This window comes from Lacerta agilis, chromosome 13, assembly GCF_009819535.1.
Source record: "Lacerta agilis isolate rLacAgi1 chromosome 13, rLacAgi1.pri, whole genome shotgun sequence".
Taxonomy (NCBI): Eukaryota; Metazoa; Chordata; class Lepidosauria; order Squamata; family Lacertidae; genus Lacerta; species Lacerta agilis.
Window position 1 is genome coordinate 14,738,185 of NC_046324.1, and position 15,233 is coordinate 14,753,417.

General features: G+C 43.1%; 1 protein-coding gene across 2 annotated transcripts in view; it reads left to right on the plus strand.

Annotated features, from left to right (window-relative positions):
* The window catches only part of ADAMTSL3 (ADAMTS like 3), a 267,862-nt gene that overhangs the window by 87,421 nt on the left and 165,208 nt on the right, over positions 1-15,233 (plus strand). For both annotated transcript variants that reach the window (XM_033166904.1, XM_033166905.1), the window contains exons 4-5: positions 11,305-11,432; positions 12,673-12,718. In XM_033166904.1, coding sequence (XP_033022795.1) covers positions 11,305-11,432; positions 12,673-12,718 — 174 coding nt within the window. The remainder of the gene's footprint in view (positions 1-11,304; positions 11,433-12,672; positions 12,719-15,233) is intronic.

Consider the following 15,233-nt stretch of genomic DNA (forward strand, 5'->3'; position numbering starts at 1 on the left):
GTCTTGCGAGTCACCTAAATCACAAAACCATAGCATGACCATAGAAAAATTCGTCTAGCGAGTTTTTCGTTGTGCGAGGCATTCGTCTTGCGAGGTACCACTGTACCAACAACAATAATTGATGTGGACTTCTGTGTGCCTGCAAGTCTTATTTCTGAACATATACTCATATTTAGTTTGTGGGCACTGCATTAATTGTTTGCTTGAAAATGGAACACTAAATACAGCAGACACTTGGCCAGTTATCCTGTGCGAGCCCCGCAGTAATGTAAGGAAGGCAGTAACGTTTTCATCGCTTCTATACGTTTGAGTGGAATTAATGTAGGGTCTTCTTCAACACCTGAGCTTCTAATGCTGCTGCTTTGGAGTAAAGAGGAGATCTGATTTAATTTAAGGTACAACAAGGAGTGAAGTTTTAGTATGGAAGCTTTTCAAGAGACTTAAAATAGGGCGATCCACAAATAAACAGAATACTATTTTGCGGTATATGAGTTATGTTATTCTGCCACCAGAGTAGTTTCCACACATAACTTTTGATATTAAAAATGCAAACCGTGCTACATTTTGCCTGCTTTTCAGGACAAAGGCATATGTTTCAATTAATTCTGCTCTGTTCACAAAATGCACATGATCCTGCTTATCAGCATGAAATCCTTACGCTCGACCAGAAAGTACATGCAACATATAAATCTTTTCTTTCTTTTTTTAAAAAAATGTTTTCAGCAAATCACTCTTGAGAGGATCATATACAAGAAAATATTTGCTCATAGGTCGGTGATTAACGTTGAGTAACTGATAAAAGTTACATTGTTTAAACGAGTTTATAAATCACCCTGTCTATATGGTCATTTCCTGTAATCTGTCACTCGAACTTCAAGTATATAATTGTGAGAGGCAGAAAACTGGCGTCCGCCGTGAAAGCTGGTGTGTGGAGTTGTGGTTCTATTCTGTAGTCACCGAAATGGATCATATAGGCGAATAATACCACAAGTGCTTTACAAGGTATACTTTGTGGTTTCGGACACCTGATAATTCATTTATGCTGCTTTCCCTCCATTCTCCTGCCATAAAATTAATGCACATGGGTTGTGATCATAAGAACTCAAGACGGAGCCCTGCTGGATTAGGCCAATGGGCCCATCTAGGCCAGCATCCTGTTCTCACAGCAGCCAGCCAGATTCCTATGGGAAGCCCAAAAGTAGAACCTGAGCTCACCTAGCACTTTCTCCACTTGGCCATCTGTCATGGATGCTTTAACCGAGATTCTTGCATTGCAGGGGGATGGACTAGATGACCCTTGGGATCCTCTCCATCTCTCACAATTCTATGATTCTTTGATTCTCAGCAACTGGCATTCAGTGTGAGTTTTTCCTCACTGCATCTTGGTTTTGAGTTCAGTTGGGTCAGAAGTTATTCTCAGGGCAAACTAGAAGATTTACACCAGGGCTGGTCTTAGGTGAGGTGGGTGCTTTCTTTGAGCCTAGAGCTGAGGTGAGATCACTGGCTTGGTGTTTGCTAGCTGCAGTGTCTGAAGTGAGCTAGGGTATTATTATTATTATTATTAATGAAAACTCATATGCATTTTAGTGAGAATTTCTCCTATTCAGATGCAGTTTTGCGTGATACATACAATTTTGCAAACTATTTCCCCATATATAATGCATTTTGCATGTTATTTTTCCACAAATATTTAAGCACACTTTTTTGTAAGACAGAGCTTTCCAAACTGTGGGTCTCGACATGTTACTGTGTCAGCTGCAGTGTGTAGGTGTGTCGTGCAAACGCTCCCCATGCTCTTCCTGGGGCTGGAAAGGGGTGAGTTTAACTTCCAGTTTGCTAGTAAAACTGAATTACTGTATTTTTTTCATGTATAACATGCCCCCGTGTGTAACACAAATCCTATTTTTTGGGACTCAAAATTGAGGAAATGGGGAATGATTGCCCAGATTTGTTAAGCTTTGTCGGGAGGGGGGGGGTGTTGCTTGGCATTGTGGAGCTTTTTCGGGGGGATTGCCAAGACTTGTTGAGCTTTTTTTGGGGGGGTTTACTGACAATCGCTTGCCTGCCTGATCGCTGTTGCCAATCGCACGCATCCACGAAGCCACCAATCGTCTGCCCGCTCACCAGCAGCAGCCAAAAGCCGCACGCCCAATTGCAGAAGCAGCCAGTTGCCAGCAGACCTTGCCGCAGCCACCATTCACCCTTGTCTTATACACGGAAAAATATGGTACTGTGTCGCAAAATGATGCATGTCTGAAAAGTGTGTCATGAAAGGAAAGTTTGGAAAGCTCTGCTGTAAGAGATTCGTTTTTGTACACATTCTTTGGCTGCAGAACTGCATCACAAAATTCAGTTTGAATTTCAAAGGATAGCTGTGTTTTGGTAGCGCCATTGTTTCGGAAACTGCGAATTAGGGCAGGTTTGTGTTAAAACCTGATCTTGCGAATTGCTCCCCTGTCCCTAAACAACATGCAGTTCATTTCTGAAATGATAGAAGGATTCAAGTAGTCATGTGCTTCCCTGGCTTCAAAAGTTCCCACCAGAATGCATGCGACTAGGCAGGAGGCCAAGCTGCCTCGCTGTCTCATGCCACAGTTTTCTACTGGCTGGTTAAGCAAGTCATAACACTAGATCCAAAATTTTTGTTAACGGAGACCGAGATGGTTCTCAGTCCCCCTGAAAGCATTTCCATGTATAACAAGGTGTCAGGAGAAATCTCCAACAGTTACTGTGGTTGAGGATTAAACGGGAAAAAGCCAGCACCCCTGAAACAAAAAGCTGTGTTCATAACAGTTTATTCGATTCACTTACTCACATTTCTATCCTGCCTCTCTATACAAAATATTTAGGGGGGAGGAAGTATAGCAGGGGCAGTGAGAGATTTCACTTTCTTGGGTTCCATGATCACTGCAGATGGTGACAGCAGTCACGAAATTAGAAGACGCCTGCTTCTTGGGAGAAAAGCAATGACAAACCTAGACAGCATCTTAAAAAGCAAAGACATCACCTTGCCGACAAAGGTCCGTATAGTTAAAGCTATGGTTTTCCCAGTAGTAATGTACGGAAGTGAGAGCTGGACCATAAAGAAGGCTGATGGGCGAAGAATTGATGCTTTTGAATTATGGTGCTGGAGGAGACTCTTGAGAGTCCCATGGACTGCAAGAAGATCAAACCTATCCATTCTCAAAGAAATCAGCCCTGAGTGCTCACTAGAAGGACAGATCCTGAAGTTGAGGCTCCAGTACTTTGGCCACCTCATGAGAAGAGAAGACTCCCTAGAAAAGACCCTGATGTTGGGAAAGATGGAGGGCACAAGGAGAAGGGGACGACAGAGGATGAGATGGTTGGACAGTGTTCTCGAAGCTACTAACATGAGTTTGGCCAAACTACGAGAGACAGTGAAGGATAGGCGTGCCTGGCGTGCTCTGGTCCATGGGGTTACGAAGAGTTGGACACGACTGAACGACTGAACAACAATGTATGGAAGTGAGAGCTGAAGGCTGATCGTCGAAGAATTGATGCTTTTTAATTATGGTGCTGGAGAGTCCCATGGACTGCAAGAAGATCAAACCTATCCATTCTCAAGGAAATCGGCCCTGAGTGCTCACTAGAAGGACAGATCCTGAAATTGAGGCTCCAGTACTTTGGCCACGTCATGAGAAGAGAAGACTCCCTGGAAAAGACCCTGATGTTGGGAAAGATGGAGGGCACAAGGAGAAGGGGACGACAGAGGATGAGATGGTTGGACAGTGTTCTCGAAGCTACCAACAGTGAAGGATAGGTGTGCCTGGCGTGCTCTGGTCCATGGGGTCACGAAGAGTCGGACATGACTGAACGACTGAACAACAACAAAGTATAGTAGGAATGAAAACAATGCACCGGACCTTATAACTTTACAAATGGAAGAATTAAAAACCTGGGTGTGTATACAACAGTGATGGACCTTCTGGTCTCAAAGTTCAGCAGCACCCCTTGTGACACCAAAATTCAGCACCTTCCTGCTTCTTGAGCTCTGTTCTAAATCATAGTTGGGGCATCCCCTGCAGCGCCCATGAGGTCGTGTGCCTAGTGCAGGCACCCCCCCCAGATGTTTTGGCTTACAACTCCCATGATCCCTGGCTAACAGGACCAGTGGTCAGGGATGTTGGGAATTGTAGTCCAAAACATCTGGAGGGCCGAAGTTTGGGGGTGCCTGGCCTAGGGCAACCAAGCTGGTCACATTCCCCATAATCTCTCTCTGTATACAAATAGCAGCACTGGGGAGGGGGCATTTTTAAAATAGTGCCTAAAAACCGACTGGAAGCATGAAGTAGTTGCTCAAAGACTGAACAATTGTAGGGCCAAGTGGACTTAACTTTGGCAGAGTGTTCCTGTGTCTTGTTGCCAGCACAGACAAGGCCCTGCTTCATGAGCTCATCTGCTATTAGAGTGCAGATTCATTTGGGCTCAAAAACAATATGCATAGGCATGCATTTGGGTACAAGCAAGTTACACAATAAAAGCTAGATGATGGCAGCCTGGTGCTCTTCAGATGTTTCCAAAATATCTGGAGAGCCCCAGGTTGAAGAAAGTTGGATTATGGCGTTGCATTTTATTTTTTATTTTTTTTCAACATAATTTTTATTAAGTTTTCTCAAAATTATAATTTATACAAGAACATACAACATTTATGAGTTCTGCATGTATACAAAGGTTTGTATCAATGAGGAAAAAAATACTCTTCTGCTTATATCATATACATAGCTTATACAATTTGTAAAAACAAACAAATAAAAAAAACCACTTCCCCCCTTCTGCTTCCCCCCGTTCTTCTTCTGTTTTCTTTTGTCGCCTAATTCCACGGATATATACTTCTTTATTACATTGGTCATCTGTCACATGTTATAACTTAGTCCCATATTGTAGAACCTCTCCTTCCAAATTTATTTCTACCTACATTATCTTATGTTATTAAATAATACTTGTATATATAACAATGCTAAATAATGTGCTCATATTCCATTTGTATCTTTTCCCTCTTAATATTGTTTTATATCTTCAGCGTTGCATTTTATTTTAGCAACTTGGTGATTCCGCCCTGTTGCATTCATTGCCTGCTTTTTTTTACTTCCCTTAAATGAAATTAGCTAATCAAGAAATAAAATTAATCTGCAAAATCCAGCTTTATTGGGTGATTTATTGCCCTAGGTGTACAATAATCTTAGTACTGCATTGTCATTTCTGGTAGATGGGGTTGGAGGGAATCTTTAACTTACAAGAAACCAGGGAATTATCAGAAAATTATCATTTTGCTGCATATGGACATCCTATCTTGGAATAAGCTTTTCGCTAGTAGTATATTCTGCCAAGTGAAAAGGCTGCCAAGAGTATTTTTAGTACTTTTATATGTTGCCCATGGAAATTGTGGAAAATTTCTTTACAAAATTGGATAAATTGGCCACTCATTTTTATAGCCTTTTATAGGACAGGGTCTTTTTTAAACACACACACACACACACACACACACACACCTTATTTTATTTAATATCTAATAATAAAGCATTTTTATTCTGGACAGCTAATTTAATAGGTATAGTGCATTGAAATGAAAATGCTTCTTGATAGCTGGCTTACAATGATACTGTTGCTGACTCGTGGCCTTTGAACAGTCTCTTAATTCCCCACCCAATACTTCAGTTGGGGAGCCAGTGTGGTGTAGTGGTTAAGAGCGGTGGACTTGTAATCTGGTGAACCGGGTTCATGTCTCCGCTCCTCCACATGCAGCTGCTCGGTGACCTTGGGCTAGTCACACTTCTCTGAAGTCTCTCAGCCCCACTCAACTCACAGAGTGTTTGTTGTGGGGGAGGAAGGGGAAGGAGAATGTTAACCGCTTTGAGACTCATTTGGGATATCAAATCCAAACTCCTCCTCCTCCTCCTCCTCCTCCTCCTCCTCCTCCTCTTCTTCTTCTTCTTCTTCTTCTTCTTCTTCTTCTTCTTCTTCAGTTAAGCCTATGTATATGCAGCCAGACTAATTGCATATTTCCGAGTAGATCCCTCCTTTCATCTTCTTCCACCTCATGTCAAATTTTAGACTGTCAGCTCCATGGGACATGACCTTGGTAAATCACCTTTCGGTGCTAAATCAGGGTACGAGAATTAGTGACCCTCCAATATATTGTTGACTGTAGCTCTCATCACTCATGACTATTGCCAATGCTGGTTGGGTCCCTTCCTTGGTCCTTGCATCATTAGGCCCAGCTTGACATAAAAGCTGCAATATCACTCTTGGGCACTGAAGTGCAGCAAACAGTAGGCCACCAACTCCACCCCCTGGCAAACTATCACAGTGGCAAAGAGTTGGGGCGGGGAAGAAATTGGATTTTTGTCTACAGTCGTACCTTGGAAGTAAAATGGAATCCGGAAGTCTGTTCGACTTCTAAAGCGTTAGGAAACCAAAGCGCAGCTTCTGATCGGCTGCAGGAAGCTCCTGCAGCCAATTGGAAGCCGCAGAGGCTCCACCGGAACTGTCACTTCCGGGTTTCGATTGTTCGGGAGATAAAACGTTCGAGAACTAGGCTGTTCGAAAACCAAGGTACGACTGTACTTGCAAAAGAAATGTGTTTATTAGGAGAAGAGGTTTTTGAAACTTCAGATGGCTGTTTTTAGAACCCACCTTATTTCTTTGGTTGTAAGTTGTTTTAAACTGTTTTTAATATTGTGTTTTCATTTTTGTAACCCACCCAGGGACCTTAGGGTGAAGGGGGGGGTTAATAGTAGCAGCAGTAATAATAATAATAATAATTTCTTTAGAAGTAAGCCTCAGTGAATATACTGTTTACTGAAGATTGCATGTTATCCAGACCCCAAAACAATGTTCAGTCACTCTTCAGCTATTTAAATTAGGAGTAGATAAGGACCAATTGTTCTGTATGACATCCCATTCCAAAACTCTAATTAGCCTTAGAGAACGATCAAAGCTCTCATTTGTGCTGGCAGGTCTTTCTTCGCAACCATTTGACTAAATCAGTGCCCACACTGTTGACTTAAACTCCAGCCAGCCCAAATCATTAGTCCCATGGGAAACGAGTTAAAAGTAGTTTGAGCTGGCCCGGTAATTTACTAGCAAAATAATATTTGATTTACTAGCTGTCAGCTTTCATCATATCTTCATATTATATTTGCCTACGCTGTGAAACCAAATTTAAATAAGGGGAAGAAAAATCGGCAAAGTGGGCTTGATTGGAACCGGGGAGAATCTTAAGGTTCGCAGCAAGGCATTACATCAATAGTGAGTCTCAAGCAAGCACGGAAGAGAAATATTTTGTTTAGGGCCCATGCTTGAGGATTGCTTGCTAATTTGCTTTTCTAAGGCCTTTATTGCTTTAAGCCAGGGGTCCCCAAACTAAGGCCCGGGGGCCAGATGCGGCCCAATCACCTTCTAAATCCGGCCCGCAGATGCTCTGGGAATCAGTGTGTTTTTACATGAGTAGAATGTGTGCTTTTATTTAAAATACATCTCTGGGTTATTTGTGGGATATAGGAATTCGGTCATATATTTTTTCAAAATATAGTCCGGCCCCTCACAAGGTCTGAGGGACAGTGGACCGGCCCCCTGCTGAAAAAGTTTGCTGACCCCCTGGTTTAAGCCCATTGATAGGGTGAAGTTTAATACAGATTTTTTTTAAAATATATTTATTGAAATATATTATGGTTAAATAAGAGCATATATATATTTCTCAGTCTGCTTCCAGCACAACAGGCAGGCATACTCCTTTGAAGTTGGTGAGAAAGGCATAGACCCAGATCTTCGGGTTTAGATTTGACCCTAACATTTTCAGCTACCGTATTTTCCGGCGTATAAGACGACTGGGCATATAAGACGACCCCCAACTATTCCAGTTAAAATATAGAGTTTGAGATATACTCAACTGCAGGTTCTCCACCCGGAGTATAAGATGACCCCCCACTTTTGAGAAGATTTTCCTGGATTAAAAAGTAGTCTTATATGCCAGAATATACAATAATTATGTTCATTCAGTAATGAACTGGAATCAGGACAGGGGAAGGGGAGTGGCAGGATGTGTGTGTGGGCCCTTTCATTAGTTAAGGTGAGTCATGGGGCTCAGGTGGCAAATAAGGAAGGACAACAGGTTGCATGTCATCTGCCTCTCCAACTGCTGGCCAAGGGGCTACAGGGAATGCTGCTGTTTCCTCCCACTGGCACTCGCACCCACCTCCATCTTCTCACCTGCCTGCTGGCTGCCAACAAAGAGGCAGAAGTGAAGGCATTCCCTGTGCCTTGTCACTCTGGGAAAGAGGTCCTTTATGGCAAGGCTCAATGTGCAAGGTTGCCCAGTGAGTCCCTGCGCCAATGCCACTTGGCCTCAGCTCTGGTGTGGAGAGGACACCTCTCTTTCCCTGTTCATCTTCTCCCCATAAACAGGTCTGGATGCCCTCGTGGTATCCGTGGGAACTTTTTGTCAGTTTGCATTTCTTAGTGCAGAAAGTATTGATCTGATGTGTAGAGATCTTTCCTATTCTAATTAATTCAGGAGGGTTCTGGAAGCTTCTCTGTGTGAAAGTAACAACCAGAAGGTTCCTGGTGTTTGGGTTATTCCTTCAAAGAAGCTGAGTACAGTGGTACCTCGACTTACGAATTACTTGACATACGAATTTTTTGACTTACGAATGAAAAAAGTGCCCGCACGCCTACGAATTTTCCGACATCCGAAGGACATCCATTGGCAGTTTTAGATGGGGCTTACTCGACTTACGAATTTTTCCAAATTTTTCGTTTCCAATGCATTCCTATGGGGAAATTGCTTTTTTCGACTTATGAATTTTTCGACCTACGAATGTGCATTCGGAACGGATTAAATTCATACGTTGAGGTACCACTGTACAGTTGGCTTAAACTGGTTCTGTTATCTCTTTCTGTCAAGGTCATGCTGACTATAAAAGTAGGACCAGAAGGAGCCTGGGTTTCACTTTCTATCTCTCTTCCTTCTGTTGTGATGTTCTGTACATAGTATGCTTAGCATTAAGGTTCAGACTTATTATAAGTTATTGTAAGGTAAGTTAAGTCTGCTGCAACTGGATTTCTTATGGACAGTGCCAATCCTGGATGTATTGGATTTGTGAGCATTGTGCTCATTTGCCTTCAGTAGCAGCAAAGCTCTGCTGGATGAAATACAATTACCTCTGCTCCAATTTTTGGGAAACGTGTTTTAAGTTTTTACTCTGCTAACTATACATTGGAATCTGTTCTGGATCAATATTGAGTAGAATCACATGACACATTTCTCCCATTTCAGATAGCAGGCACAGGGCAGGTGCTGGGCGCATTCTGCTCAGGACACAGGTTTAGAGCCCCTCTTGCCACAGTCCTGATCTGGCCCTCTTGCAAATCTCCTGATCTGGCTTCCCTACAATAGCTACATCAAGTTTAGACCTGAAAATCACTTCGTGGATGTGCAACTGTATTTGCAGGGTTCTCTGGGCCATGCTTGACAATCTTGCACTTTCCATGTGCACAATTTTATCACTGTTAAGAACTCCATTGAGCTCCGTTTTTATTTTGCTTGCATTCGACTGAGCTAGTGACAGTGCTACCTGTGTAAACGCCCGGAAAGGTCAGAAACATAATCCTGTGGAAAATACAGATGATTAGGTGTTCTTTATGTGCAGCTACATCTTGCTGCATCAGTACCACTTAATCCAAGCCATTTAAGGCCAAGATCAAATCTCTTTGTCAACATACTTTATTTTGTGAAAACAAAATTAAGGTACCCAATAAAGTTTGCCGTGGCTTTGCTTCAAACCTGAGTGACATGCTATGGAAAAGTAGTTACTGCTTATAAAAAGAAGTTTACTGCTTGTTTTTTGAATTATTAAACTGGCCAGCAGCACTAAAGCATTTTTAGGTTACCGGATTTGGGGCTAAAGATTAGGAAACAAGAGTACGTGTAGAGCCAGCCTTCCCAGCACTGTCTTCCTCCTCCTCATATTTATGGTTCATAGGCCAGGCTCTGTGTGTATTAGCCCAGTCCATGGAAGGATGAGCACTTTGGAGTGGCAGTTCCCATGCACAGAGGACAGGGATCATTTGTCAGCTGCCCATGCTTGGTATTTAAAGAGGTAGGCTGGCAGGCTTTCTTCTGATTAGATTCACGGGAATGTCGGACTCCAGCCCATCACTTGGCACCTTCAAGATCTTTTCTTGCAAGCCGCTCCTGTTTAGAAGCGGTCCTCTTTCCAGACGACTAGTCAATTTCTATCCTGGGTGGGTGAGTGAATGAATGGGAAGGAAGCTTCCTTTCCCTCCCTTGGAAGTGAATAGACTAAGCAAAGTTCCAAGCCTTGGAGCAGGCATCCCCAACCTTTGGCTCTCCAGATGTTTTGGACTACAATTCCCATCATCCCTGATCACTGGTTCTGTTAGAAAGGGATCATGGGAGTTGTAGGCCAAAACATCTGGAGGGGCGCAGGTTGGGGGTGCCTGCCTTGGAGAAACATGTTGGAGCGATCTACCTTGGAAGGTGATGGGCTGTCCTTCGTTGGAGGTTCTTAAACAGAGATTGGATGACCGTCTGCCAGGGATTCTTTAGCTGTAATTCCTACATTGCAGGGGGTTTGTTTCTTTCTTTGTTTGTTTGTTTAATTGATTGTGTGTGTGTGTGTGTGTGTGTGTGTACACACACACACCCTTCAAAGCAGTTTACAAAAAAGAGAAAACATTGAAATATCAATAAGAAAAGTCAACAAAAATAATAATTTCAGAAAGTTGAAATAATAATAGGCTAGATTTATTGCCTTTCATTCTCGTGGCATGTTGGCTGTTCTGTCGGGCACATGATTTGGGAATTGGTGCTTTTTATGATACAACTTGCACGGCACGTGAGCAATCATTACTATGTTAATACTGTAGTGTAAGCAAAATGACTCTGGAGGCTTGTCGTATTGCCTTGAGGTCTTACTCGACCGGGCTCCTTCAAGTGTGCTGTTTACATCACTTTTGCAGATTGGTGTGGAAATGGAGTTTTTCGAGGCCCGGTGCTCATAATTGAATTTAGAAGCCCCAGAAGAGATGAAAACGAAGTTATGAAAGAAGAGAAAAACCGCTTTTATTTTGGACCGATTATTTCCAGTTGCAAATATATCACTTCTTTGTTCTGTTGACATAATAATTTATTTTGGAATGGGAATCTCTGCTTATTACCACCAGACTAGGAATCTCCCCAGGGTAAACAACCATTAAAAGGATTTGCAAAATATGCAACTTTCCTGGGCTGCTGAGTTACTTTTCTTTCTGTCGTGTTTCCAGACCTCAAGAATTTCCCAGCCTGACGAAGATAGAGAAGGCGGCTGGGACGCCTGGGGTGCTTGGAGTGATTGTTCGCGTACTTGCGGAGGAGGAGCATCCTATTCTCTAAGGAGATGCTTAAATGGCAGGTTGGTCTTTCATATTGCACTTTGAAGTCACGAATGATACAAAACAGGAAGGGGGTGGGTGGGGGTTATTCAGAGGCCGAATCTCCCAACACAGGAGATCTGGGGTGGTTACATTAAAATCTGTTCCAGTAAAGGAAAAACTAAATTGATGCAACTATGGTCTTATTCAGTACTGGAAAATAATACAAGGGCTTACTGCAGGAGTGGGTGGAACCTTTGACCCTTGAGATATTGCTGCTCTAGAGAGCCAGTGTCTAGTTAAACTACGGAACTTGTTCCCACAGTATGGCCACCAACTTAAATGGCATTAATAGACCAATTCATGGAGGACAGGGCTATTGATGGCTACTAGCCACAATGGCGAGGTTCTTTCTCCATGGTTGGAGGCAGCAATGCTTCTGAAAACCAGTTGTTGGAAGCCACAAGAGGGGAGAGTGCTCTTGTGCTTGGGTGCTTCTTATGGTGGGATGTAGGTGGCCCTGTGGTCTAAACCACTGAGCCTCTTGGGTTTGCCGATCAGAAAGTTGGTGGTTCAAATCCCCATGACGGGGTGAGCTCCCATTGCTCCCAGCTCCTGCCAACCTAGCGGTTCGAAAGCACTCCAGTGAAAGTAGATAAATAGGTACTGCTGTGGCAGGAAGGTAAACAGTGTTTCCATGCACTCTGGTTTCCATCACAGTGTTCCGTGCGCCAGTAGCGGTTTAGTCATGCTGGCCACATGACCCGGAAAGCTGTCTGTGGAGAAATGCCAGTTCTCTCGGCTTGAAAGCAAGATGAGCGCTGCACCCCATAATCGTCTTTGAGTGGACTTAACTGTCCAGGGGTCCTTTACCTTTTACTTTAGCTTCTTCTTTTGGCTTTCCACAGGCATCTAGCTGGCCTTGCCTTATGGCCCTGCCTCCTGTAAGATGAGTATTTGCTCATCATGGTGCGATTTGGAGGGCTCTTGTTGTTAATCCTGTAAATCATTTGTCAAAACAGACTGCTGGTAAACGGTATAATGCTTTATGAATAATATTTCAGAAACGTCTCAGTGAGTTGTGTCTTTGCACAGATGTAAGCCTAACAGGAAAAGCTGTAACTGCTTCATCATACAGTCATCCTTACTTAATCATCTTTTCAGTTAAATCTGAGAAGCCGTAACATATATCCAGTATTCGTGAAAATTATTTATGGGAAAGGGTAGCCTTTTAATGTTACTCTACTCGGTCATTCCTTTCAAACTTTGTTTTTTTTCCAGGAACTGTGAAGGCAGGAATATTCGATATAAAACCTGCAGCAATAATGTGAGTCTCATCTGTCTTTTTGTTTGACTGCCCTAATTGCCATAAAACAAAGCAGCTGTAAAGCTTCAGACATCCTACTTAGTGTTTTTCGTGTTGTTGTTTTTTTAAAAAATGACAGAGCCTTAAATGTTTATTTTTGCCTAGCTGTGATGACAAAACTTGCAGGTGCAATTCCTAAACAGTTGTGCAACATGAATGCATTTTTCTTTCTATTTTGCTGCACAGGAAACAAAACTCATTGCATTTATGTGACTCTGTTCAAATAAAGTCTTCCATCAACTGATTTTGATGGAAGAACGTTAAACACCTAAATGGATAAATTTGGGCTTTAAAAGTGTTTAACTTGGGCTAGATTTTGTTCCTGTGCCAAAATATGTCAAGATCACCTTCTGTACAGCCTTCCAATTAACCTGCTACTGCTCAGCAAAAACAAACACAGAAGCTAGCATGTGTTCACATATATTGATCTCCTGAAATATGAGTTATATATGACTTGCTATGTTTAACATAATGACATAATTGGCCTAATTTATTTAGTAGCATCAATGGCCCTTAACGGAGCAACTCAAGCAAACAATAACAACAACAACAACAAACACCAACCAATTTCCTGCCCCAAGAATCATACAGTCTGTGTTTCCAGAGTGGGAGAAGGTTACTCACGGGGCTCTAGACAAGTGTTTGCAGGGTCTGGAACATTGGCAGTGGTAAGGATATTTCAGGAGAAATGTGCCTTGCATGCAGGTGTCATGAGCCCCTAAACTCCTGAAGCTACTGAAACCAGGAGCCGGGTCTAGAGAAATGATTGTTATGCCAAAGAGATGATACAGGTGGCAGGGGGATGCCGAGACCCCTTTGTTCCTCTTTGGTAGCAGTTCCAGCATGAATGATCTATCTAGCAAAATCAGGCATAGAGTCTCCAGTGCCTCCCCAAGGAAACCACTGCAACTGAAACTGTGGAAAACACAACCCAAGTTCTAGCTCCTCCTCCAGAGATGGCTAGACAGGGAGCAGTGATCTGCATTTCTCAGACACCACATAGCATATGGAAGCCCTCAGAATAGTTTAGAGATAGTGACTGTTTGTCAGCATGGGCATGTAGCCGAAGGTCAGGGTAGCCTACCATTGCCTTCAAAGGATTTTACAATCCTCATTATATTCCTGTTTAATTTTGGCTTTTTTTGTTGTATGTAGTTTGTTGGATTGTTACCTCTCCTCCTTTACAAAGTGTGTGTGTGTGCGCGATATTAGATGTAGAAACACCAGGGTCGCTAGACAGTGTTGTGCAAGGAGAAGGGGTGAAAAACATAAAAGGTCACTTTGTGCTTCATTCCAACCCGGTGCTCAGGCTCTGTGTTAACTCCACAGTTGTGCGCCCTTAGCTACTCGTTTTAGAGCAAAGCTGTCATTCTTATGATGCAACAATAGCGTTCTTTGGTCCAAGATCTGGAAATGATCTGTGCGCCTTTGTAAATGCAGTTTGTAAAATAAACTGCCGGCGGTATTTTTCTTGTCCAGGGCTAGACTGTCTGATGGTGGCTCTGTGGATTGTCTCCCACATCTTTCCCCCAGAATTTCGTTGCTTTTGTATAAGGTTCTGTTTTGTTTTCTAGTTGGTAAAGTGCTCTACTGATGCACATTGTTGTGGACTCTCTCGTCCGGAGCCAAACGTGCAAAGAGCCAGAGAGTCAGAATATAGGAGACTAGAGCCAAGAATTAATCCAAAGTCAGAATCAGGAATGTGTGCTGGATTGGAGCCTGGGGGGTGGGGAAGGATTGCGCCACAGCTAGGATAGGACTGCAAGCCAAGAGAACAAGTCTAAGCAAGATAGGAAACAAGACATAATACCAGGTACAGGAATTAAAGCATTAGGGTGGTGTCAGGAGTCATGGAAAGTTCCACAAGGTAAAGCCAGGAGGAGGAGGAGGAAGAGGAGGAGGAAATGCAGCTTCAACAATAAAAATGTAGCTGCTTGGTAGTAGCCTGTGGCACTTCCTTGAGGTGCTTTTCCCCTGAAGCAGTGCTTGTACATTACCTTTTCACACACCCCAAGGATCATCAGTGGTTCACTGTTCCAAACTTGAGCTGCACCAGGGGACAAAACAGAAGGTGGGCATGCAGGACCCTCCCTTCCCATACCATTACTGCTTTAAGATATACTATCAATCAACCGCAGGATTGAGGCACCTGTGGCCCTCCCAGGTCTCTTTGGATTACAGTTCCCATCATCCCCAAGCAGCGGCCATGCTGGCTGGGGCTTGTGGGGACAACATCCAGAGGGCCAGAGATCTGCCACGGCTGATCTAATGCAAAAAATGCTAGGGGTCTTGAACGAGGGACCTTGGTGACCATTTGCAGAACCCTAATGCAAACCCTAATGCAAACTGGTCCACGGATCACCAGCAATCTGTGAGCTTCATTCAGCTGGTCTGTGACATGTCCATATTATATATGCATACTTTAAAAAAAATCAGATATGCTGATGACACAACCTTGATGGCAGAAAGTGAGAAG